General features: G+C 47.3%; 1 protein-coding gene across 1 annotated transcript; it reads left to right on the forward strand.

Moving 5' to 3' along the window:
• The first annotated feature begins 9,362 nt into the window (after window positions 1–9,362).
• Window positions 9,363–15,168, forward strand: LOC121868671 (neuroligin-2-like). Its single transcript, XM_042369507.1, has 3 exons — window positions 9,363–9,544; window positions 13,528–14,630; window positions 15,101–15,168. Exons 2-3 carry the CDS (start codon window positions 14,165–14,167, stop codon window positions 15,166–15,168), a joined length of 534 nt encoding a protein of 177 aa, XP_042225441.1. The 5' UTR covers window positions 9,363–9,544; window positions 13,528–14,164.
• The last annotated feature ends 10,959 nt before the right edge of the window (window positions 15,169–26,127 follow it).

Consider the following 26,127-nt stretch of genomic DNA (forward strand, 5'->3'; position numbering starts at 1 on the left):
TCATTTAGATCATATACTCTACGCTGAGGTGTTGAACAGCAGACACGTAGTGTAGTACTCCCTCACAGATGGTGTTATGAGGGGCATCACGTGATGTAGTAATTCCCTCGCAGATGGTGTTATGAAGGGCATCACGTGGTGTAGTAATTCCCTCACAGACGGTGTTACGGGGTGTTACATAAGAACATAAGAATTGGAGGAAACTGCAGCAGGCCTATTGACCTATACTGGGCAGTCCCGTTTACACCCAACCACTATTGCTCATATAAGCATCCAACCTATGTTTGAAGCTATCCAGCTTATTCGAGTTAATGATGATATTTGGTAACTTGTTCCATTCATCCACTACTCTGTTTCCAAACCAGTGTTTACCTATTTCACGCCTAAATCTAAATTTGTCTAATTTAAAACCATTGTTACGAGTTCGCTCCTGGTTGGATAGTTTGAGTACCTTTGTTATGTCCCTTTGTTTAGCCCTGACTTCCACTTATACACCTCTATCAGGTCGCCCCTCGCTCTACGTCTCTCGAGGGAGTGCAAATTAAGATGCTTTAACCTGTCTCTATACTCAAGGTTCCTAATGCCCGGGATTAGTCTTGTCATTCTCCTCTGAATTCTTTCCAATGATTCTATATCCATCCTGTAATACGGTGACCAGAACTGAACTGCGTAATCCAGGTGTGGTCTCACAAGCGCAAGATACAGTTTTAGGATGACCTCGCTAGTCTTGTAACTAACACTCCTTTGTATGAACCCAAGTACTTTATTAGCCTTGTTACGAGCAAAAACACATTGTTTACTTGGCTTAAGATTCCTACTTATCATTACTCCTAAATCTCTCTCGCAGTCGGATTCCACAATGGCATCGTTGTTCATCTGGTAACTGGTTTCCCTGTTTACATCTCCTATGCTGAGTACTTTACATTTGTCCACGTTGAATTTCATCTGCCATTTTTCAGACCATTCGAAATTTTTTTTTAGATCTTCCTGTAGTTTTACAGAGTCCTCGTCAGATTTAATAACACGTCCTATTTTAGTGTCATCAGCAAATTTACTTGTGTTGCTGTCTATGCCGATCTCTATGTCGTTTATGTATATAATAAATAATAATGGTCCAAGTACTGAGCCTTGGGGAACTCCACTTGTGACGTTGCTCCAATGGGACTTAGTGCCGTTAATGCTCACTCGGTGTTTCCTGTCCTGTAACCATGCCCTAATCCATTTAAGGATGTTACCTTTGATGCCATGTGCTTCTACCTTTCTAATTAGTCTTTCGTGGGGGACTCTGTCGAAGGCTTTGCTAAAGTCGAGATATGCCACATCATAATTGTGCCCCTCGTCCACCGATTCGAAAACTGATGAAAAGAATGTTAATAGATTAGTTAGACAAGAACGTCCGCTTGTGAAGCCATGCTGGGAATCATTGATCGATCTGTGCTTCTCCAGGTTATTTCGTATAGATTTTGAAATGATTGCTTCCAGTAATTTGCCTACTATTGATGTTAGACTGATTGGGCGGTAGTTAGAGGATAGTGATTTATCCCCCTTCTTGAAACTCGGTATTACATTCGCTATCCTCCAGGATTCTGGGACTACACCTGTTTTTAAGGACATGTTAAACAACTTTGCTAAGGGCATACTAAGCTCTTCCTTACATTCCTTTAATACTCTGGCAAATATCTCATCGGGACCAGGTGACTTATTAGGCTTCAGTTTGTCTATTTGCTCACTAATATCGTTACTAGTCACTACTATCTCGCTTAATTTGTTTTCTTCACTACGAGGGGCTTGACGTGGTGTAGTAATTCCTTCGCAGATTGTGTTGTGAGGGGCCTGACAATTTGTAGTAATTCCCTTGCAGATGGTGTTATGAGGGGCCTGATGCGGTGTACTAACTCCCTTACAGATGGTGTTATGAGGGACCTTGCGTGGTGTAGTAATTCCCTCGCAGATGGGTTTATGAGGAACCTCACATGATGCTGTAGCAACTCATTCACTATGTGGTGTCGTAGCATCATGGGGACACCACGTGGTCTGGTGTCACTGGACCTCACGCACTCAAGTGAGTGAGGTGCGGTCCTTGTTTTTTTTTTTTTTAGGTTAAGGTGGGGAAAGGGTGGAAGGCATGCTGGGGCTCAAGGCACAGCCAGACATGAGGGATGGAGAAGTCACAACATATAGTCGTGGGGGGAAAGGTTGGAAAAGAAGTTTAATGAGTTAAACAGAGGGGGACGACACCCCTTGTTTTACATATTACAGAGTTTGTTGGCTAACTAAGCTAACCTAGGATTTAGAATGAGGTTGCACAATGGTTATTTTAGTAGACAATGACTAGATTGATTTTACAATTACAAGTTTATTAACATCTTATACTGTATTACGTTATGGACTCACTCGATTTTGACTTGTTAAATGTGAATTTATATCATCTAAGTTTTAATCTAAGGTGGATCACTGTGGCGGACATAGATGGATCGCGGGTTGGGTTGTTGTAGTGTGGGCAGACTCCGGGGCCACCAGGCGTGGGGTCTCCCTCCGTTGATGTCTTCCCCGCGTAGGTGGTCTGGGCTGTGAGGGTCGTCCAGGAGCTTGTCCCAAACCTTCTTCCCTATGCGATGGAACCTGAAGTTGAGGGCCTCTGTTTTATTTCTTAGGTGGATGGTTTCCACTGTCTCCTGGTAGGGTGGCGCTTGGCCACTGGCTGACCTCAAACACTTGTTTTGGAAGCTCTGTAGTTGTTGTAGTCTAGTCTTCCCGAGTGTGACGAGTGGTATAGATGGGTACTCCAACACAGGCCTCACCAGCGCCTTGTACAGGTGAACTTGTATCTTCTCAGGCATCAATTTAAAACGTTTTAATTTGGCTGCGGCGACTTTGGCTTTATTTAGTCTGTCCTTCACGTGGGGAATGATGCCCGTCCGAGAAATGATGAGGCCGAGCAACCTGCCTTGTTTAGAGTACTCAATCTCTTCGTCGTCGATCATCAATGGGGCCGGCTTGAATTTGGCTATGGGTATGACCTCAAATTTCGTTTTGTTTGTTTTTATTTTCCATTTATTTTCATACTCCGAGATCTCCTCTATTGCCCGAGCAGTGAGTCGCGCCATCCTTGCCGTGGACCTTCCTGGGCAGGTGACGATCTGTGTTACATCGTCTGCATACATGACGTACTCGCTGCCGACGATTGGGGGTGGCAGGTCAGCCGTGTAGAGTGTGTAAAGGGTTGGTGAGAGACAAGAGCCCTGAGGCACGCCGCTCGATAGTGAGAATTCTTCTCCAAAATGTTCTTGCATCTTAATTTTGGCTCTGCGGTCCGTAATGAAGTTGCACAGCAGGCGAGTCAGATTTTCGGGTAGCCCCAGTTGTATGATCTTATACTGCAGTCCTGCGTGCCAAACTTTGTCAAACGCCTTGCTGACGTCCCTCAGTACTATATTGCACTGTAGGCGGCCAGTCATGGCATTGGCGATCTGCTCGTAGGCCTGAGCTATGGCGGTGGATGTGCCTCGGTACTGGCGGAAGCCGAACTGGCGGGGATTATGCACGTCTTCGTCCTCCAGATACATCCGCAATCGCTTGTTGACTATTTTTTCGAAGATTTTGGCAGGTACCTCTAGCAGCGATATTGGTCGAAAGTTTTCGACTTTGTTTGGAGGCTTCCCTGCTTTTGGTATGAGGCGAATAACGGCGATTTTGAACATCTTAGGGAAGTATCCAGAGGCGAGGCAGGCGTTGCATATATGAGCAAGCCTCTCTATCATGTTGCCGGGGAGTTGAGCCAGGATCTTCTTGTTAATGTGACTTTGACCAGGTGATTTGTTTTTAAACCCTTTTATGACGGCTGACACATCTGCAGGAACAATGCGTTCCGTCAGGTAGCTTCCGTCCACCAGTCTGGTGAAGTCAGTCCGTGGGAGCGGCTGGAGCAGGTGCTGATGGTCCTGCAACTGACCTAAAATGTCCTCCTCAAAGTCCCTGTCGAAGCCCTCGTTTTCCTGTTCACTAATGGTAAAGATCTTTCGTAAATATCGCCGATGTAGTTGTTCTTGGTTTTCTTCCTCGAATATTTTTACGTTGTTTTGGTCGAGCAGGTAAGGGACCGTGCTAGAGGTGGAACCCATCAGTCGCTTGATCCCTTTCCAGAATGCAGCAGAATCGCGGTAATTGTTGGCTGCCTCCCACACCAAGGCGGCCCACTTTTGTTCATGTAGACGTTTGCTCTCGTGCTGGATGTCCGTCTGTAGCTCTCGGTACCGGTCTCTCAGCTCCTGCGTCCACCCGCGGATACTGGCTAGCTGTCTCACGTGAGCGTACTGGACACTGAGCTGCCTCAGCTGGTGACTAGTGTGAGGATGGGGAATGGTCCTGTAACTGGTGGTCGGGATGTTGTTGTCCATCTCCGTCTTCACATCCTTATACCATTGTTCGACCGCGTCGTCGATGTCATTAGGGCTGGCTTCTTCCAGGTTTCTCCCCTGCTTGAGACTGAGAGACTCCTTGAAAGAGTCCCAGTCTGCCCGTTTGAGGTTTGACCTGATGTTGGCGGGTATCATAATGGGATTGGATGAGAGCGTCACGACGACTGGCAGGTGATCGCTGGTACTGATGGGTCCGGCGGTAACGTGCCTGTTCAGGACGGCCTCGTTGTTAGAGAGGATTATGTCGGGTGTTGTGGCACTGGCACGTCTGATCAATGTCGGGAAATCTGGCCCGAGGTGTTGCAGTTTTCCCCTTCTGATGTTGTCATACAGCGCCACACCGACGTTGTTCTCATTACCGTGTCCGAGTATGGCGTGGCGCGCATTTAAGTCCCCTATGATGTATGTTGGTTTTCTGTGGCGTAGCAACTGGTTTAGGTCTTGTTCGGGTAAGTAAGGACGTCTGGGAGGTAGGTACATCGTGCATATGATAACAGGTCCCCTAGTTGTCTCCACCTGCACTCCTAGAACTGAATCCTCGAAGTCTGGCAACACTCTATGACTCAGACGTGACCTGACGGCCACAGCGACACCATCGTTCAGCTCACCCGTCATGTTCCTCTGGTATAATCCCTATCGTGGACGGATTAACACATAGCTGGTGTTGTTGAGTCTCAGGGGCAGTTATCACTGGGTACCTGGGACCTCACTGTGTGAAGGTTAACTTGGGTATGACTCAGCCTAGAACTTGTTGATATTCCGGTGGGGAGGAGGGTTCAGGGGAGGGAGTTGGTATGGGGGCCAACTTAACAGTTGGCCTGGCTGCTCCTAGAGGAGCGCCAGGTACGTCTTGACCCTTCGGTGGTCAAGGATGTAGAGTGTGCGTGTGTATGTGTGTATGTTCATTTCGTTATATCAAATTCAGTAAAGGTGAATATGAGGATGCATTATTCTAATGAATTTCTGAACTTCTGATACAAAAGATTTTTCTTCACACCTCAAATATTCCGTCAGTAAATTAGAGCGAGAATTGCAACACATGAATATTTATCATCACTGATGCAAGAATTCTAATGTGTTGTGTTTACGTTAAATATATATATAGTAATAACGTGGTTGTGTAAAGAGCTCCGGTTATTAGAGTGTATGAGGCGGCGTCACCACCAGCCTATATACTCAGTCATTATCTGTGATGAGATAACTACAGTCAACACCTGCACCATGACCCACCTGTCTCTGCCCCTGAAGCATTTACAGCATTACCATTGAAGTGTGTGTGTGTGTGTGTGTGTGTGTGTGTATAGGAAAGAAGTTTATTTGTACTTAAAGACCTAAAAATAGGTATAATGCCGACTCTGAAACCCAAAACTGATCCTTCAATAAATATAAATATGTTATTTATTGAGATATGTAAACACACACACACACACACACACACACACACACACACACACACACAGCCTAAGATCGCAGGATGATAATAAAATATCACCAACACTACTACCATCATCACCAACACTACCATCACCAACTTCATCACTACCATCGCCAGCACAACCATTGCCACCACCATCACCACCATCATCACCACCACCCTCACCAACATTACCATCACCATTATCACCACCACCATACCCGTCTGATTCAACCAAAGACAACCAACCTCCATTTTTTCATATAATTAGTTGATTCGGTTGACACACTTAACTCGTATCCCCTTCTAGTTTATGCTTGTGGTTGTTCTTGGTTGTACAGGTTTATAGATACTGTGGACTGTGGTTGAGAGAAGTGTAATTTCCACAAAACTCTGGTAATGTTATTCGTATGGTGACACCTGGTAAGGACTGTGGCATCTTAGTTCGTGCCCAACTTGGTATCTGGGTAAGAATTTTACGTAAGGTAACTTTAGCTTAGTTTAGTTCATAAGACGTGTGTGTGTGTGTGTGTGTGTGTGTCTGTGTGTGTGTGTGTGTATGTGTGTGTGTGTGATGAAACGATCGTGTGGGATGGAGGAAACGATGGAGATGTTTGTGAACGCTGCTATTTTTTTTCATTTTTTTTCTTAGAATGGAGTTTCGTCACTGAGAGTCTCCAGTAACTTACCTACCTACCTATCTGTCTACGTGTCTCTCTCACCAACTACCTATCTACTCATATATACCTACCTATTTGCTTTATTACCTACATAACTACCTCCCCCACCTCTCCCCACCATCACCAGGAGCTCCATCATCGTCCTCCTCTTTCTCCTCCTCTCCATCACCACTCCCTCGTCACCATACGTCGCTGTCACAACTGAGTCAAGAGGGAGAAATTTCCTCCCGTCACCAGAAACTTCCCCACCCCTCTCCACCCCCAGCAGAGATGCCCCCCAACGCCTTCTCCCCTAGCCAAGACGCTTCCGCCCCAACTAAGACGCTTTCTCCCCCATCCAAGACGCCTCCCCCTCAGCTAAGACACACCACTACAACTCACCTGTTAAGATACCCCTCTCCAGTTGTGAGCTCCCCCTCCTACCCCTGGTGCCAAGACAACATCCCTTAGATCACATGAAGATTAAGAGCCACTGTTTACTCACCTGATGATTGAACACCTCCTGCTAAATGAGAGGGGGGGGTTAGGTTTAAGGTTAAGTCACGTTAGGTTACGCTAGGTCAGATTATGTTATGTTGGTTTAGATTAGGTTAGAATAAGTTAGGTTAGATGAGTTTCTCTTAGCTTAGGTTAGAGTAAGGTATGTTAAGGTTAGACTAGGTTATGTTACGTTAGGTTAGTTTAGCATTAGAGGTGTTTTAACCATTAGTTGTGATAACCTAGACTCCAAGCAGACATACCCCCCCCACCCCTACCAGACCCCTCCATCTCTCCCTCACACCCCTCCACTGGTAGAGAAATCCCCCTCCCATCCTCCCTTACTCCCCAGCAGAGACAACCTCCCACCACTCCCCCCTGGCGTTGCCTTGGTGAACCGTGACTCACTCCCCTCGCCATTTTCCCTCGTTGCGTTTTCTATGTATTTATATCCTGTTGTTCCTGTTAGAAGTCTTTGGGAGTATTATCTAAGGCGGTGGATAATAAAGTAGGAAGATATTATAGAAACTGTGTTAGGTGGGGTTTGGGAGGGAGGGAAGAAGACGGGGAGGGGGAGAGAGATTAGGGTGAGGGGTGAAGTTAAGGGGAGGGGGTATTGACTAGTGAGGGGTATAACTAAGGTAGTGGCAGTGAAGGGTGAAGGGAGGGATAGTGGTGAGGGGTGGCGATGAGGGGTGGCGATGAGGGGAGAGGGGTGGCGATGAGAGGAGAGAGGGTGGGTAGTGAGGGTTACAGGAGAGGGTAGGGGAACAGTGAGGAGGAGGGGTAGTGAGGGGAAGGATGAATATGTAAATGGATAGAAGAGACAGTGTGGAGAGAGGGGAGGGGTACAGATATAAACAAAAAGAGAGGAGAGAAAGGATAGAGGTGAGGAGAGAGGAGACGTTGTGAGGGGAGGAGAGAGGTAGTGAGGAACAATGTGAGGGGGAAGAGAGGGGTAGGAACATATGAGGGTAGGGAGAGGGGTAGGAGAAACAATGTGAGGGGAGGATAGGTAGTGAGGAACAATGTGAGGGAGGAGAGGGGTAGTGAGGAACAATGTGAGGGGAGGAGAGGGGTGGTGAGGAACATGTGAGGGAGGAGAGGGGTGGTGAGAACAATGTGAGGGGAGGAGGGTGAGGAGGTGTGAGGGGAGGAACAATGTGAGGGTAGGAGTGAGGAACAATGGAGGGAGGACAATGTGAGGGGAGAGAGAGGAACAATGTGAGGAGGAGAAGGAACAATGTGAGGGGAGGAGTGGGATATGTAGGGAGGGGAACAAGGGGAGGGAGGGAGGAGGAGGGAGGAGGGAGGAGGAGGAGGGAGGAGGGGAGGGAGGGGGAGGAGGAGGGGGAGGGAGGAGGACATGAGGGAGGGAGGGAGAGGGAGGAGGGAGAGGAGACAGGAGGAGGAGGGAGAGAGGGAGGGGAGGGAGGGGAGGAGGGAGGTGGAGAGGGGAGGGAGGAGGGGGGAGAGGGAGGGAGGGAGGGAGGGAGGAAGGGTGAGGGGAGGGAGAGGTGAGGAGGGAGGAGGGAGAGGAGGAGGAGAGGGGGAGGAGGGAGGAGGAGGGAGGAGGGGGAGAGGAGGGAGAGGAGGGAGGGAGGGAGGAGAAGGGGAGGGAGGGAGGGAGGTGAGGGAGGAGGAGGGAGGGGAGGGAGGGAGGGAGGAGAGAGAGGGAGGAGGGAGGAGGAGGGAGGGAGGAGGGAGAGGAGAGGAGGAGGAGGAGGGAGGAGGGGAGGGAGGGGAGGGAGGGGAGGGTGGGAGTGGGTAGTGGGGAGGGAAGTGGGAGGGGGAGGAGGGAGAGGGAGAGGAGGGAGGGAGGGAGGGAGGAGAGGGGGGGAGGAGGGAGGAGAGGAGGGAGGGAGGAGGGGGAGGGGAGGGAGGGAGGGAGGGGGGAGGGAGGGATGAGGTGAGGGGGGAGGGAGGGAGGGAGGGAGGGAGAGAGAGAAGGGGAGGGAGGGGGGGGTGGGGGGAGGTAATGAGGTGCAGGGTGAGGGGGGAGGGAGGGGAGAGGGAGGGGAGGGAGGAGGAGGGAGGGGAGGGAGAGGAGGAGAGGAGGGAGGGGAGAGGAGGGAGGAGGGGAGGGAGGTGAGAGAGGGGAGGGGAGGTGAGGTGAGGGAGGGGAGGGGAGGAGGGAGGGAGGGGAGGGGAGAGTGAGGTGAGAGAGGGGAGGGGAGGTGAGGTGAGGTGAGGTGAAAGAAGGGGAGGGGAGGTGAGGTGAGAGAAGGGGAGTAAGCTAGTGGGGGGTACGGGTGAGGGAGAGCACGGGCACAGCCGGCACCTCACGAGGTAGCAGTGAGGAGTCTTGGTGGTGGCAGTGATGCGGTGGCACCCTGGGCCTCGCAGGAAGTGCCAACACCAGTGCCACTGTACCCACTCGCGGTGCCGCCTGCCCCTCCTTGCTGCTCGTGGTGCCGACACTGTCTTCTTTCCCTCCCCTGCGGTGGATTATCAGAGGGCGGAGGGACGCAGCAGAAGGCTCGGTGGGGGTCGAACGTGTGCTGGAACAATGCTGAGTGTGAGGGTTCGACACCCACCACACGCCTGTCGACAGTGTGAGATCCTAGTGTAAAAATCCGCATTAGTAAATTGCGCTAATGACCTCTCGTGTGTATAGCTGGAAGACCTCCTTGATGTACAGCGGGTGTGTAAAGTGGCCGGTGAGGGAGGGAGGGAAGGTAACAGCCTAGTAACGTGTAAATATCTGGGTGAGGGAGGGAGGGAGTGACACCTGTATCTGGCTGTGTTGCTGTGAACCGAGAGGACCTACCTCACGGAGTCCACCCTGGAGAATTGTGTACTCGCGCAAACTACTGACCACATGTACGAACACAGATACACACACAGACACACACACACACACATACACACACGCTCGCACACACACACACACACACACACACACACACACACACACCACTATCACATAATAGAAAATTTACACACCTCATCTGTGGTGTGTTGCCATGATGAAGTGTCGCTGTTATTGCCAAGTGCTGTGACAAGACGCCTTCATCCCCTCTGAGGCCGAGCTGAAGAACTTGAGTCAGTGTGAAGGAGGAACTTGAGTCAGTGTGAAGGAAGAACTTGAATTAGTGTGAAGGAAGAACTTGAGTCAGTGTGAAGGAAGAACTTGAATTAGTGTGAAGGAAGAACTTGAGTCAGTGTGAAGGAAGAACTTGAGTCAGTGTGAAGGAATAAATTAAGTTAGCGTAAAGGAAGAAATTGAGTCAGTGTGAAAGAAGAACTTTTGCCAGTGTGAAGGAAGAAATTGAGTCATTATAGAAGAAGAGTAAAACATTTGAATCCTAATAACTAACTCAGAAATCCTCAAATTGATTTATAAATACAAATATTGATCCTTAAATCCCAAGAATGACTCAGACATCCCCAAACGGCAGGAATTAAATGAGGCACAAAAATCCCAGGCAGGTATAGTATTTGTAGACGAGAGCAACACCTGCCTAACTCACTTGGGGCTTCATTAACGCACGTACGGACCCACCACCCCAGATTCACCTCATCAACGTAACCCGTGTTTTGGTGTATCCCAGGTGTAATGCCTGGAGAAAAAGCTCATTAAATCTGGCTTCCTTTGATTCTTCGTCTTTATTATCGTTTTTATTTCGTGTTTCCTGGTTATTCTTCGTTATTGTGTTTTTTTTTAGTTTTTTTGTGGTAGTTCGTTCTTTAAATCGTAACGGTTTGTTCCTTATTATGTTTTATCCATCTATCTATCTATCTATCTATCAAGCTATCTACCCTCTCTTTTCCTCATCCTTCCATTTATCTCTCTCTCTCTCTTTCTCTCTCTCTAGCAAATATCGCCTCAAAGAAAATAGACAAAAATAAAAGACGAGATAAAACGAAAACCTCTTGATTAAGAGGACTTGTCTTCTTAATGAATGGGAGGTGAGTAAAAGCTCGCCTCCTCTCCCCTCCTCTCCCCTCCTCTCCCCTCTCTTCTCCCCTCACGACCTCGCCAACCTTGCCAACAATGCCCCTCCCATCCCCTCTCCCACCTCAAACCACCTCCTCCCCCCCCCCCAGGACACCTTTTACCCCCCTCTAACCATTCCACTCCTCCCATGCACCCCCTCTCCTATCACTCCCTCTACTTACCCCTCCCCTGCCTCCCTCTCCCTTCCTCTCATTCCCCCCTCCCCCCCTCCATCTTCCCCCCTCCCCTGGGCCAACATTCTTAGAGCCAGATTTAAGGATCGGTCGCCAGTTGTAAGATTGGTGGATGAATTTAAGAAGTTGTTGAGAATATGATATAGTAACCGGGTGTGAAGAGGAGAGAGGGGAGGGGGAAAGGGGTGAGAGGGGAGGAAGGGGAGATGGGTGAGAGTAGAAAAGGAAAAAAGAGAGAGAGAGAGAGAGAGAGAGAGAGAGAGCGTTTGTGAGACGATGATGGAGATACAGAAACGAAGTGTGTGTGTGTGTGTGTGTGTGTGTGTGTGTGTGTGTGTGTGTGTGTGTGTGTGTGTTAGTTATGTGGCCGTTTAAAGAAATATTATGGGTGTTTATTGTTTTCGTCATTCTCCGCTCTCAGTTAGTCAACAAATTTAGAAATATTAACAGCTACTTGAATATTTATAATTTTCTACGGTTATACTTCTCGCGGTATTCTGGCTTTATTAATAAAGTTAAGGGGGTTAAGAACTATATTTTCTTTGTCTGTGTCCCTTAAATTACTACAAAATCCAAATAAGAGGATAAATCTTTGGTATTTAAAGTCAGAATAATGAAAAAGAGGTTACTGTTGTTCGTGTGTCCTCCCAGAGATAGCTCTTATGTAGCGATTCATTTGTTTACATTTTTAATACGGCCGCGTTCAGCGGAGGAAGACTGTTTCATCACCTGAATTTTGTTGATGCTGTTTGATAATAATAATAATGGTAATAATAATAATAATAATAATAATAATAATAATAATAATGGTAATAATAATAATAATAATAATAATAAACATGTATACATATGTGTGTAGTGGGGAGAAGGGCGATGTTCTAGCCATAAACCATATGGGCTTAGACATATATTATATTGGGTAAGAGTAGCGAAACCCAATCATTGTTTCTGCTTTTATTGAAAAAGTATTGTTTATATAATTCCTGAGTGTAAAGCAACCGTAACTTCCACTATTTATGAGTGTGAAAGGAGAGGACGGCGGCTATGTAAATAGACCGTTTAATCACGTCCGTTCGATGTAAGATTATGAGTGTGACTGCCGTGGGTGCCGGATAACCCCAGCTGACCCATGTGCTGACACACAGTCAAATGGGCCGCACCCCAAGGAGGCTACCATTCACGTGATATGAGCATGACCACTCATGGCAAGTGGAAAGTTACAGGGGATGAATCAGTATATAAATCAAATGTAATGAACCCATTTATATAATACTTCTGTTGGTGAGACAGGGGCCATTACAGGGACGAAAAACACCTACTTTCAACATTAACAATTATTAACAAATTTAAATGAACAAAATTACTAAACACTGGCTCGCTCACACTAATATGAACAGTGTCGTGGTGTAGGCGAGGAGCTTAACCTTATTTAACAATGTTGATTCACCAAAACACGCTAAATTTGCTTTGCTGTCACTGTACACACACACACACACACACACACACACACACGCACACACACACACACACACACACACACACACACACACACTTTTGATTTCAAATATTAAACGAAATTACTTCCAATGCAGTTTTTTTTTTTTAAATTTGGAATGTTATTTTGAATTTGTCATGTAAAATAATCCTGGAAAAATAAATGATGGTGGAAATGGGTTACTATACTCGTGATGGAAAACTAAATTAAGGATTTTAATTCTCTTAAATATTTGACTCATCAGAACACGGTAATACCCAGATCGATAAAACTCTCAATACAATTATCACCAATCACAAAACTAAGTATAATTGGATTACTGCCAGCCAAACAGAATTCAGAATTGCCAGGGAAAAAAACAACTCAAATGCTACTGGCTTTGTCCTGACTAATCATAAAAGTGGAGTGAAGCGCTGACGAAAATATAACTCAGAGGTACTAATTGGCACACCTTTGGTCCTCATTCTTCTCACTGTTAAATAAGCTGCAGTTCCTGTCTTAACACCCCATTTCACTTCTCTTAAGCTTATTGCCAGCTTATCGGAAATGAATGTATTCTTATTAATATAATGACTCTTTAATTTCTCTTTTTTTTCTCTCCATATTTTCACTTTCTGTTGTTGTGGATTCAGTCGTGTTTGTTCTCTTCCCGGTTCGTCTGTTAGAGGATCCAAGTTGCTCAATTGTTTTTTTCTGATTTTAATTGTGCTTCCGTGACTTGTATGAGGACTGGCGATGCTCCGTTGTTGTTTTTTTTAACATTTTAAGTAACAGTGATATTCTGTCTTTTATTGTTCTGTTATTTTTGTGGCGTATGGAAAGATTAGCGACGTTCATTTGGGGCCCATTAGGACAGGGACACGTTTGACCTAAACCACATAGGGAATTATTATTATTTTCTCGGTGTAGAGTAAGACAGCTCCAGCAGCAGCCAGGTGACGGTGTTAACAGTCCTTAAGGAGGTTTATATATGGAGAACTAAGTAGAGATCATACCAGGGAGCCACAGCTGCCATGATGTGAGGACCATAGATGCACTGCAAACATTTTTCCTACACACCTGTACACACAGGCTCCGGGAAACAGTGTCGTAACAGTCTTTAAATGCTGAAATGACCCCAAGAGAGTGTTATTCAAAAGTGAACACTATGATACGTGTACAAAGTGTCGGTAGTCATGTGGAGCGTTCCTCAGTTGTTGTGAAGAACAATAAAGTGCCGAGCCCCGCAAGGAAGGTTCTGCCCTCGTAGTGTGTGGTGAAAGAAATCCTCTAAGTGTGTAGAGTGATGATGTGAGTCACTTGTTAAGCAATAAAAAGTGAAGGAAAAAGTGGAAGTGATTATTGTGATAAGTTTTGAAGGAAATTTGTGTTTTTAAGTGTATTGTGAATTTCGGTGTAAATAAAACGAATTGTGTTTTGAGTGTGGAAAATACCTCAGCCTAGAGAGCCAAGTTAATTACCAAAGTTAATATAGAAATGTATCAGTTGTAAGCCTTTGAAAGATTTGTGTAGTGAAATTTTTGTCGGTGTATAAATTACTTCCATTATGCTACTGTATGGACTTGAGTGGGCGCGCCTGGTGCCATGGGCAGGCCCTTGGCGGTTGGTGACGTGGGCGGCAGTGGTGGTAAGCCTGGCCATGGGTGTGGGTGGGTTCATGAGGTCATCACACGTAGTGCATACCCGCTACGGCCATCTGCGTGGACTGATCGTCACACCCAACCACCGAGCTCTTACGCCCGTGGCTGTGTTCCTCGGAGTGCCTTACGCCTCCCCGCCCGTGGGTGCACTGCGGTTCATGCCGCCCACAAACCCTCTGTCGTGGAACGGCATCAAGACAGCGGAGATGCTGCCCCCAGTGTGCCCCCAGAAGCTGCCAGACGTCACCAACAGGAGAGAGGCACTCAAGCGTATGCCGGAGGGCAGGTACAACTACCTGCAGCGCCTCCTGCCTCTCCTTAGCAACCAGAGCGAAGACTGCCTCCACCTCAACATCTACACCCCAGTAATAGGTAAGTAGGAGGAGAACTTTGTGTCACGGTCTGGAGAAGTGACAGGTGCCAAGAAACCAACTGTTGAAACTTATATTTTAGATTTATAGGTTGTGGAATGAATCAATGTAATCAGAGTTAATGACGTGCACGGCAGTAAGTTGAGGGGCTGTAGAGTGTGTCAGGTGTTCTCTGACTCACCTGGCACAGGTGTGGTAAGGGTGTTATCGATATTAGTGATGCGTCGCTTCTATTGTCGACAACGCGTCAATGGTGGAGGAAAGACCTTCAAGGATTATAATAAGGCAGCTGGGTGAGGTATAACTTCCGGCAGCACCGCTGTAGACGACACACAAAAGAACAAACAATTCCTATCCTGGTGTAATCTAACCTGATCAATAACCTATATGAATATAATTAGCAATTTCTGTTATGTTCACCTCAATAAGACTTATGTGTTTTTATGCTTCCATTTACGTGTTGTGGACCAGTTTCTGAAAGACTAACACGATCAAGCTTCCTCGTCCCTGAAGATGTGAGAATGTTCTCAACTAGTTGATCTAAACATAGAAATAACGTTAAAATATTAGATGAAAATTATACAGAGACTCTACCTTAACAGGATACCTTTACTTACAGTAGTATACGAGTTTAGAGACGAAGTAAGGGTATAAAACATAGGGTAACCACTGGTAACAAACCCTTCAGGTACACCGTCGCAAATTTTTCCATCGTCATTGTTTACCTGGACACTCCACGTTCCCCCGTCCACCTCTCGCTCCCCTCCCTCCCGTTCTCCACCTCCGAGTTAAATTAAATTAATTCTTAAATACCTGCTGCCGACTTTTATTCTACATTTTATTTTAATATTGAGAAATAGATGAATTAAGCTTGAAAACCACGGTAAGTTATTCATTGTTTTTATCTGCTTTTGTATTCGGCTCAATTCCCGTCCATCCTGAGCTGTCGAGTGGATATTTTCACAAGTAAGGGCTTTTTTTTCTTCTTCCATGTGCCACCAAATGTAGGTTGTTGGAAGTTTACTTGTGAAGAGGAGAGGACCAGCCACTCTTGACACACACGCACACACACACACACACACACACACACACATAGCAGAGAGAGTGAGGTACTGTGACAGAACCCCACACCACATGGTGTCCCCATAAGAACATAAGAACATAAGAATGGAGGAAACTGCAGCGGGCCTATTGGCCCATACTGGGCAGTCCCGTTTACACCCAACCCCTATTGCTCATATGAGCATCCAACCTATGTTTGAAGCAATTCAGCGTATTCGAGTTAATGATGATATTTGGTAACTTGTTCCATTCATCCACTACTCTGTTTCCAAACCAGTGTTTACCTATTTCACGCCTAAATCTAAATTTGTCTAATTTAAAACCATTGTTACGAGTTCGCTCCTGGTTGGATAGTTTGAGTACCTTTGTAATGTCCCCTTTGTTTAGCCCTGCCTTCCACTTATACACCTCTATCAGGTCGCCCCTCGCTCTACGTCTCTCGAGGGAGTGCAAATTAAAATGCTTTAACCTGTCTCTATACTCAAGGTTCCTAATGCCCGGGATTAGTCTTGTCATTCTCCTCTGAATTCTTTCCAAGGATTCTATATCCATTCTGTAATACGGTGACCAGAACTGAACTGCGTAATCCAGGTGTGGTCTCACAAGAGCAAGATACAGTTTTAGGATGACCTCGCTAGTCTTGTAACTAACACTCCTTTGTATGAACCCAAGTACTTTATTAGCCTTGTTACGAGCAAAATCACATTGTTTACTTGGCTTAAGGTTCCTACTTATCATTACTCCTAAATCTCTCTCGCAGTCGGATTTCTCTATGGCATCGTTGTTCATCTGGTATCTGGTTTCCCTGTTTACATCTCCTATACTGAGTACTTTACATTTGTCGACGTTGAATTTCATCTGCCATTTTTCAGACCATTCGAAAAATTTGTTTAGATCTTCCTGTAGTTTTGCCGAGTCCTCGTCAGATTTGATAACACGTCCTATTTTAGTGTCATCAGCAAATTTACTTATGTTGCTGTCAATGCCGATATCTATGTCGTTTATGTATATAATAAATAATAATGGTCCAAGTACTGAGCCTTGGGGAACTCCACTTGTGACGTTGCTCCAATGGGACTTAGTGCCGTTAATGCTCACTCGCTGTTTCCTGTCCTGTAACCACGCCCTAATCCATTTAAGGATGTCACCCTTGATGCCATGAGCTTCTACCTTTCTAATTAGTCTTTCGTGGGGACTCTGTCGAAGGCTTTGCTAAAGTCGAGATATACCACATCATAATTGTGTCCCTCGTCCACCGATTCGAAAACTGATGAAAAGAATGTTAATAGATTAGTTAGGCAAGAACGTCCGCTTGTGAAGCCATGCTGGGAATCATTGATCAATCGGTGCTTCTCCAGGTGATTTCGAATAGAGTTTGAAATGATTGCTTCCATTAATTTGCCTACTATTGATGTTAGACTGATTGGGCGGTAGTTAGAGGATAGTGATCTATCCCCCTTCTTGAAAATCGGTATTACGTGAGGTCCTTCATATCAACACCCGAGGACGAGTTACTACACCACGTGAACACAACACCACCCGATGTCTCCATGACCACCCCTGGCCCGGGCCATCAACTGTAAACTATAATAATTTGTATGATCAATTCATGTTCCTTCTCCTTTCAGTCATGAAAGCTTTTGTTAAACGACCCACCGACCTCATGTCTTTGTATGTAATAAGTCATTTTTGTTCAATGTACACTTTCAGCCTTTGGGCTGCATAACATTTTCAATAAACTGTTAATTATTATTATTGTTATCGCCACGCATAATTGTGCGCGCTTGCCACATGTTAAGTGAAGAGACTGTTTACACCTCAGAATAGCTTACTAAGCGAGTTGGAGCTGGTAGCAGCTGTGTGACAGCATGAGGGACAGACTATCGCCTTCTACTGTAGAGGCAGCATCTTGATTCTCGTCAGCCAACATCTTCCTGCAGGACATTAGATTTGCTCTCGTTGGTCTAAACCTAGACCCCAAAACGTGAGTGTGATTGTGAACTGTTGAATCCTCTGAGAACTCTAAATAACTTTAATAAGTGTAATTATGTACTGTATATTGATCGTATTATTCAAACTGTGTCCTGATGTACCAGCAGTTGTTATATGTGAACTGTATTCAACAGGTTTTGACCGGATTATACTCATCGGGTCAACGACAAGGGTCTTATTGTCCTGCACAAACCAAAATCGCTCCTACGAGCGATTACATTTATTATTATTATTATTATTATTATTATTATTATTATTATTATTATTTTTATTATTATTATTATTATTATTATTATTATTATTATTATTATTATTATTATTATTATTATTATTACACCTGCACCAGAGACATTCACACAAGCAAAACACACTTTCTTGTACTAACCAAAACACGCACACACACACACACACACACACACACACACACACACACACACACACACACACACACACACACACACACACACACACACACCATAATTCAGTGACCGCGAACGAAAATAGGGAGACATTTTTGTTGTTGTTTGTTGTTTGTTTGTTGTTGTTGTAAAAATATGTAAATACTGTGTTAGGGTTCATTACTTTTATTCTGGGTCCAGAGTTATAGTGAGCAGTTCAGTTAAACGTTACTTGAATAAACATGAGGATTTGATATGACCCTTGTATGGTATTAAGGCTGAACGCGACTTCAGTATGTGAGCTTATAAAATAACTGGCATTTGGCCTGGTATTATACGGAATTAAGCCCTCATAAGACTTTGTATCAGAACTATAAAAAAAGACCGTGTTCATATTCTATGGTATGTATGTCCGATATCCGGGCCAAAAAAAAGGTGTTTTGTCGTGTTTTTACATCTATATATATGAGTGTGTGTGTGTGTGTATGTCCCCTCTACTACCACAACAATCTCGTTTAGTGTTTTTTTCTTGCAGTGAACAGCAAGCATCCCGTGTGCTGTGGCCGCTGTTTGGTTTCAGTGATGCTGTGTAACTTACTGCAATTACAGTAAACTGCGCTGTTCCGGTCTGGCAACACACCGTAACCAACACGATGTACACAGTATGAATATAATGAATAATTATATAACTGTTTACCCAAATACAGGAATTCTCCCTGTACAGTGCCACATAGTCCTAGTAATCACAGGGAAAGTAATTTATATAATAGCACATAATTAGCACCGTCAGTCTGCGTTATTAAAACAGATCAGAACATTAACATCCACCTGATTAAGGGTAATTAGCAGACGATAAACCTGATTTATTGTGCTACAGGTACAGTGTAGTTCTCGGCCTTGAGTCCATAAAGTCAAATTTCTACAATATTTTTGTCGGGTTTTGTTATTGGAAAAAATTTACTCATATGTGGAAACCCATTTATAGAATGAAATGAAAATCCCTAATTACTTAACCTGCTTTTGTGATTCTGTAACGGGAGAGGAGGAAGGGAGAGAGAATGGGGAGGAAGAGGAGAGGGAGTGGGGGAGAAAGGGGAGAAGGAGTGGGGAGGAAGAGGGAGTGGGGGAGGAAAGGGAGAAGGAGGGGGAGGAAGAGGAAAGGGAGGGAAGAAGGGAGATGGGTGGGGGGAGGGAAGGGGAGAAGGAGTGGGGGAGGAAGGGAGAGGAGTGGGGAGAAGGGAAAGGGGGGGGAGGAAGGGGAAGGAGGGGGGAGGAAGGGGAGAGGGAGTGGGGGAGGACGGGAGAGGGGGGGGAGAAGGGGAGAGGGGAGTGGGGAGTGGGAGGGTGGGGAGGAAGGGAGTGGGGGAGGAGGAGGAGAGGAGGGGGAGGAGGGAGAAGGGGGGGGGAGGAAGGGGAGGAGGAGTGGGGAGGAAGAGGGAGAGGGGGAGAAAGGGGAGAGAGTGGGGGGAGGAAGGGAGAGGGTGGGGAGGACGTGGAGGGGAGTGGGGAAGGAAGGGAGAAGGAGTGTGGGAGGAAGGGAGAGGGGAGTGGGGAAGGAAGGGGGAGAAGGAGTGGGGGGAGGAAGGGAGGGGAGTGGGGGAGGGACGTGGAGAGGGAGTGGGAGATGAAGGGGAAGGGGGAGGAGGGGAGAGGGGAGGGGGGGAGGAGGGAGGGAGGGGGGGAGAAGGGGAGAGGGAGTGGGGGGAGGAAGGGGAGGTGGGGGAGGAAGGAGAGAAGGAGTGGGGGAGGAAGGGGAGAAGGAGAGAGGGAGGAAGTGGAGGGGGAGAGGGGGGAGAGGGAGTGGGGGAGGACGTGGAGAGGAAGTGGGGGAGGAAGTGGGAGAGGGAGGAAGGGAGGAGTGGGGGAGGGAGGGAGAAGGAGTGGGGGAGGAGAGGAGAGAGGGGGGGGAGGAAGGGAGAGAGGAGGGGGGGAGGAAGGGGAGAAGGAGTGGGGAGGAAGAGGAAGAGGAGGGGAAGGAAGGGGAGAAGGGGGGGGAGGACGTGGAGAGGGAGGGGGAGGGACGTGGAGATGGGAGAGGAGGAAGGGGAAAAGATGGGGGAGGACGTGGAGAGTGAGTGGGGAAGGAAGGGGAGAAGGAGGGGGAGGAAGTGGAGAGGGAGTGGGGGAGGGGGGGAGGGAGGGGGGGAGGAAGGGGAGAGGGGTGGGGAGGGACGTGGAGAGGGAGTGGGAGAGGACGTGGAAAGGGAGGGAGGAAGGGGAGAAGATGTGGGGAGGACGTGGAGAGGAGGAGGAAGGAGGGGAGAAGGAGGGAGGAAGTGGAGGGGGAAGGGGGGAGAGGAGGGGGGGAGGAAGGGGAGGGGGGAGGACGTGGAGAGAAGTGGGAGGAAGTGGAGAGGAGTGGGGGAGAAAGTGGAGGGGGGGATAGGGAGTGGGGGGGGAGGGAGGGGGGAGGAAGTGGAGAAGGAGGGGGGAGGAGTGGAGAGGAGTGGGGGAGGGGTGGAGTGATGGGGGTAATGGAATAAACTTTACGCACAAGTTCTACTGTTCGTTGTCCCCCCCCGTATGTGTGTGTGTGTGTGTGTGTTGGTCATTGCCTCGGCTATCTGACATAATATTGGTCGAGCGTCGTATAGGCCCGACTGTAACTGTTGTTGCTGGGAATGTTACAGATAATAGTGTAACTGTTGTTGCTGGGAATGTTACAGATAATAGTGTAACTGTATTGCATTGTTACAGTTTTACAGTGTTCGGTTTAATACAGTGTCACAGAGATACAGAGATGTACACATTACAGTGTTATAGTGGAGGGGGGGGGTAGAATTGAGAAGCTGATTTGAAAGGTAGGAGTGAGAGGTAAGAGGTAAATATGAGAGGCTGAGTTGAGAGGTATTGGTGAGAGGCTGAGGTGAGAGGTAGAAGCGAGAGGTAGAAGTAAGAGGAAAAGATGAGAGGCTGAGTTGAGAGGCTGAGTTGAGAGGTAGGAGTGAGAGGTAGAAGTAAGAGGTAAAGATGAGAGGCTGAGTTGAGAGGTAGGAGTGAGAAGCTGAAGTGAGAGGTAGAGATGAGAGGCTGAGGTGAGAGGTAGAAGTAAGAGGTAAGAGACTGAGGTGAGAGGTTGGCTGGGGTAAGAGGTAGGAGCGAGAGGCTGAAGGAGAGCTTAAGATTCACACCACACACCTGCGGTCACCCACCATTTAATTGAATTCCCAAACGAGATTCACCTGGTTCTTAATCAACCATGGAGAGAGAGAGAGAGAGAGAGAGAGAGAGAGAGAGAGAGAGAGAGAGAGAGAGAGAGAGAGAAAGAGAGAGAGAGAGAATTATATATAGGTCAAGGAAAGAAAACATCATTATTTGTAGTAATAGTATTTGCTTGTATTGTTGATATTGTTATTATTGTTATTGATGTTGTTGTTGTATTAGTATTGCTAACATTAATAGCATTAGTAGTAGTATTATTGTCATTATTACTCTCTCTCTCTCTCTCTCTCTCTCTCTCTCTCTCTCTCTCCATTCTCGAGTATGACCTCTGACTTTCCACTGCCAAAAGACGAAGCTGAATAATTAAAAGCCAGATTGATATATCATCTCCGTTTACGTGGAAGACTGACGTACTTTCTTCCCAACTTTCACCATCATTTCATAATCACCTCCCCAGATGTCCTTCTCCCCGAATCTTTCTTAGTTTTGTCTCCCCAGCATCTGAAAGGCTTCCTCGTGGCTGTTATCTCCCCAGCTTCTGCGAAAACTACCACCCGACCTTGCGGGATCTGGTAGCAGCTGTTATCTCCCCAGTATGTGATAACCACCACCTCAGCTGTCTCTTTACCCAGGCTCGGGATATTTTCGTCTCGTCTCCCCCACCATCTTGAGATATCTTCTGTATAAACCTTCATCTCTGTTTCATTTCCTCCTCCTTCTTCCCTTCTCTTTCTTCTTTTCTGCTTATCTCCTACTTTTTCATCCTTTCTGTGTCTTTCTTTTTTCCTTCTGTATCTTCGCTTTAATCCCCCTTTTCCTATCCCCCTCCTCCTACCATTCTCCCTTACCCTCCTCCTTTATCCCTTACCTCCCGTCACCACGACCCATCTCCCTTCTTTTTCTCATTCTCTCTTATCTCCCTCATCTCTCCTCCTCTCTTCATAGCAGATGTGTGGGGCCAGGTACCATCGGGTATGGGGGGCCTAGGATCAGCAGGTGTAGTGGCCTAGTACCAGCAGGTGTGGGGAGCCTAGTACCAGCAGTTGTAGCCCATACCATCAGGTGGGGGGCCTAGGACCAGCAGGCTTCATCACCAGCAGGTGGGAGTTTAGTAACCAGCAGGTGGGGAGCTCTAGTAACCAGCAGGTGGGGCCTAGTAACCAGCAGGTGGGGGGCTTCATTACCAGCAGGTGGGAGTTTAGTACTCAGCAGGTGGGAGCCTAGTACTGTAGGTGTGGGACCAGGCACCAGACAGCCGCCAGAGGTGCCCAGCAGGGACTGTCTTCCCCACACAGACGTGACGGTATTTCCGGTGATGACTCCCTCCTCCCTCCCTCCCTCCCCCCTCCCTCCCTCTCCCACCTTCCCCTCGCTTCCTTCCTTCCTCCCCTCTCCTCCCCTCCCCCTTTTCTTTTCTCTCGCTTCTCATTTCTGGCTCTTTTTTGCTCCCCATTCTTTGTCGTCTGTCCTCCTCCCTCTCATCACTTCCCCTCCCTCTCTCCTTTCATCTCTTCATACTTTCTTTCCTCGCCCCTATTTTCGACACTTCCTTCATCTCTCCTCCATTTTCTTTCTCTCGCTCTCCTTCCCTCCCCGTTTATTCTCATGAACTTCCTTCATCTCTCCTCCCTTCCTTCATTCCATTTTATTCTTCCTTTCATCATTCGCACCCTCCTCTCTTCCCTCGTCTCCTCCACCTCTCTCATCACATTGTCCTAATCCCCAATCTTGACCCTGACGTTATCTCTCTCTCTCTCTCTCTCTCTCTCTCTCCTTACGCTTCTTCCTCTTTCTGTCCTTTCTTTTCTTAATCCATTTTCTCTTACAGTTCTCCTCCCTTCTCCTGCTACTCCTCTTTCTTTTCATTTCTTCCTCCTCTTCCTTATCCCTTCTTTCTTCCTCTCTCTCTCTCTCTTCTTCCTCCCCTCTTGACCTTCCTTACACTTCCTCTCCTTTCCCTCCATCCAATTTCCGTCTTCACTGTAGGGTGAGGGAGAGGGTGAAACAACGAGCTACAGCACTGGGTCGTACTTGGAGACACAATTTCATTCAAGTCTTCAGCACACTCCTTCAGTCAAGTCATAGTTAGACATTAGGTTAGATTAGGTTTGTTTAGGTTAAGTTAGGTTAGATTTAGGTTAGATTAAGTTAGGTTAGTGTAGATTAAGTTAGGTTAGATTAAGTTAGGTTAGTTTAGGTTAGCTTAGGTTAGGTAAATTTAGGTTAGGTAAAAATGTTATGATACGATCCTTTTAGAATTTGAAATGAATAAAGGGAGGAAAATGCAATGGAGCGTCGCCAACATTACTGTTGGTACCTGCCTGGTGCTGCCTGGTGCTGCCTGGTGCTGCCTGGTGGTGCTTGGTGGTGCTTGGTAGTGTCTGGTGCTGCCTGGTGCTACCTAATGCTGCCTGGTGCTGCCTGGTGCTGCCTGGGTGCTTGGTAGTGTCTGGTGCTGCCTGGTGCTACCTAATGCTGCCTGGTGCTGCCTGGTGCTGCCTGGTTGTGCTTGGTAGTGTCTGGTGCTGCCTGGTGCTGCCTGGTACTGTCTGGTGCTGCCTGGTTGTGCTTGGTAGTGTCTGGTGCTGCCTGCTGCCTGGTTGTGCTTGGTAGTGTCTGGTGCTGCCTGGTGCTACCTAATGCTGCCTGGTGGTGCCTGGTGCCACCCAATGCTGCCTGGTGGTGCCTGGTGCAATGCCGCCTGGTGGTGCCCAGTGCTGGCTGGTGCTGCCTGGTGTGCTTGGTAGTGTCTGGTGCCGCCTGGTGCTACCCATGCTGCCTGGTGGTGCCTGGTGCCCCAATGCTGCCTGGTGGTGCCTGGTGCTACCCAATGCTGCCTGGTGGTGTTGCCTGCCTGGTGCTGCCTGGTGGTGTCTGGTGCTGCCTGGTGGTGTTGGCGCTGCCTGGTGGTGTCTGGTGCTGCCTGGTGGTGACTGGTGCTGTCTGGTGCTGCCTGGTGGTGACTGGTGCTGTCTGGTACTGCCTGGTGCTGCTTGGTGGTGTCTGGTGCTGCCTGGTGGTGTTGGCGCTGCCTGGTGGTGTTTGGTGCTGCCTGGTGCTGCTTGGTGGTGTCTGGTGTGTCTGGTGCTGCCTGGTGGTGTTGGCGCTGCCTGGTGTGGTGTCTGGTGCTGCCTGGTGTGCCTGGTCTGGTGGCTTGGTGTCTGGTGTGTTGGCGCTGCCTGGTGGTGTCTGGTGCTGCCTGGTGGTGACTGGTGCTGTCTGGTGCCTGGTGCTGCTTGTGGTGTCTTGTGCTGCTTGGTGCTGGTGCTGCCTGGTGCTGCTTGGTGTTGCCTGTGCTGTCTGCTGCCTGCTCAGTGCTGCCTGGTGCTGCCTGTGTGCTTGGTGTCTGGTACTGCCTGGTGCTGCCTGGTGCTGCTTGGTGCTGCCTGGTGCTGCCTGGTGCTGGTGTTTCCCTAAGTCTAGCAATGTGTAGCCATAATGTAACCCTGGGAACGTACTATCCCAACCCCTCTCCCTATCCCCTCCCCTCTACCCATCTCACTGTCCTCTCACATCCCTCAACCTATACCACTCATATTTCCCTCTCCATTCCTTTATTCCTTCTCCTCTCTCCCTCTCTTCCATCATCGCTGCTCCTTCTCTCCCTTCCCCTCTCTCCCTCCGTCCCTCCCCTACCAAATGATCACCGGAGAGAGCAAGGGAGCCCCACCACCACCCCGAAGCCGCGCTGTAGATGACAAGAATATCCAAATAGTTGAATGATTGGAATTGTCTTCAACGTCTTGTTTTTATTCCCTCGTTTATCCTATTCTTCGTATCCTCCTTCCTTTTTCCTTAACCCATCTTCTCATAGTTATTTGTCTCTCAAGGATGAATTGGGTTCTTATCGACGTGAGAGAAATGTCAAGAACAGAAACTGATTTAGTGGACGAATACATTCTCTGACGCTCTAAATACACGCACACACGCACACACACACACACACACACACACACACACACACACACACACACACACACACACACACACACACACACGTAATTTGTCACTTAAAACACAAAATTTGCTCTTTGATTAACAGGCAATGTAAGTCAAGCTGTCTTAAGAGAACCGTTATAGTTAAGACATCAACAAAGTCATTTACAAGACTGAAGAGATGTAGACGTCAGTATTAACACCTTCGAGGATTTCCTAAGCTGTAGTTATGTTAATAGTTTATGTTTTTAATCAATAACCTGGGACCTGAGGTAATATTTTGTGTGAGATATTCCTCCCCCAGGTGCTGAAGATGGCCAGTTGTACACTCACACACACACACACACACACACACACACACACACACACACACACACACACACACACACGTTACCATACCAGCTAACTAGGAACCCCTGATATAACACCCTTAAACTTATGCTTTAACCTTGCATACTGCTGTACTTGTGATGTGCTCTGCAAGACGATGTTGCAGACAGACGGTAAAGTTCTTTATCAGGCACTGGCTGGGGATGGTAACACACGAGGGTTTCAGCTCTAATAGATGGGAGGGAAAAGTTCTGTAGCCGCCAGAATGGGAGGGGAGAGGACGTCACGGTGGATGGAGATGGGAGGGAGTGGAGTGTTTTTTTGCGTGTCTGGGTGCTGATGGGAGAGGGGCCGTGACGGGAGGGAGGAAGGAGATGGGAAAGAAGTGAGTATCTGTCGTCTCAGGGTCGAGGTCCAGTTTTTGTTTATGGGAAATTTGGGCTTTTATATCACTACTTATTTTCTTTCATTACTTTTCACTTAAACTTTTCATCTAAATATAACTTTTACACTTATGCCTCAAACGCATCCATAAGTAAATGATGAAACTTATAGATTTACTTTAAGACATTTCATATTGATGTTACGTAATTTTACTTAATTAATTCTTTACCAGAG

This window comes from Homarus americanus, unplaced genomic scaffold (assembly GCF_018991925.1).
Source record: "Homarus americanus isolate GMGI-L3 unplaced genomic scaffold, GMGI_Hamer_2.0 scaffold30535, whole genome shotgun sequence".
In the NCBI taxonomy this organism is placed as follows: Eukaryota; Metazoa; Arthropoda; class Malacostraca; order Decapoda; family Nephropidae; genus Homarus; species Homarus americanus.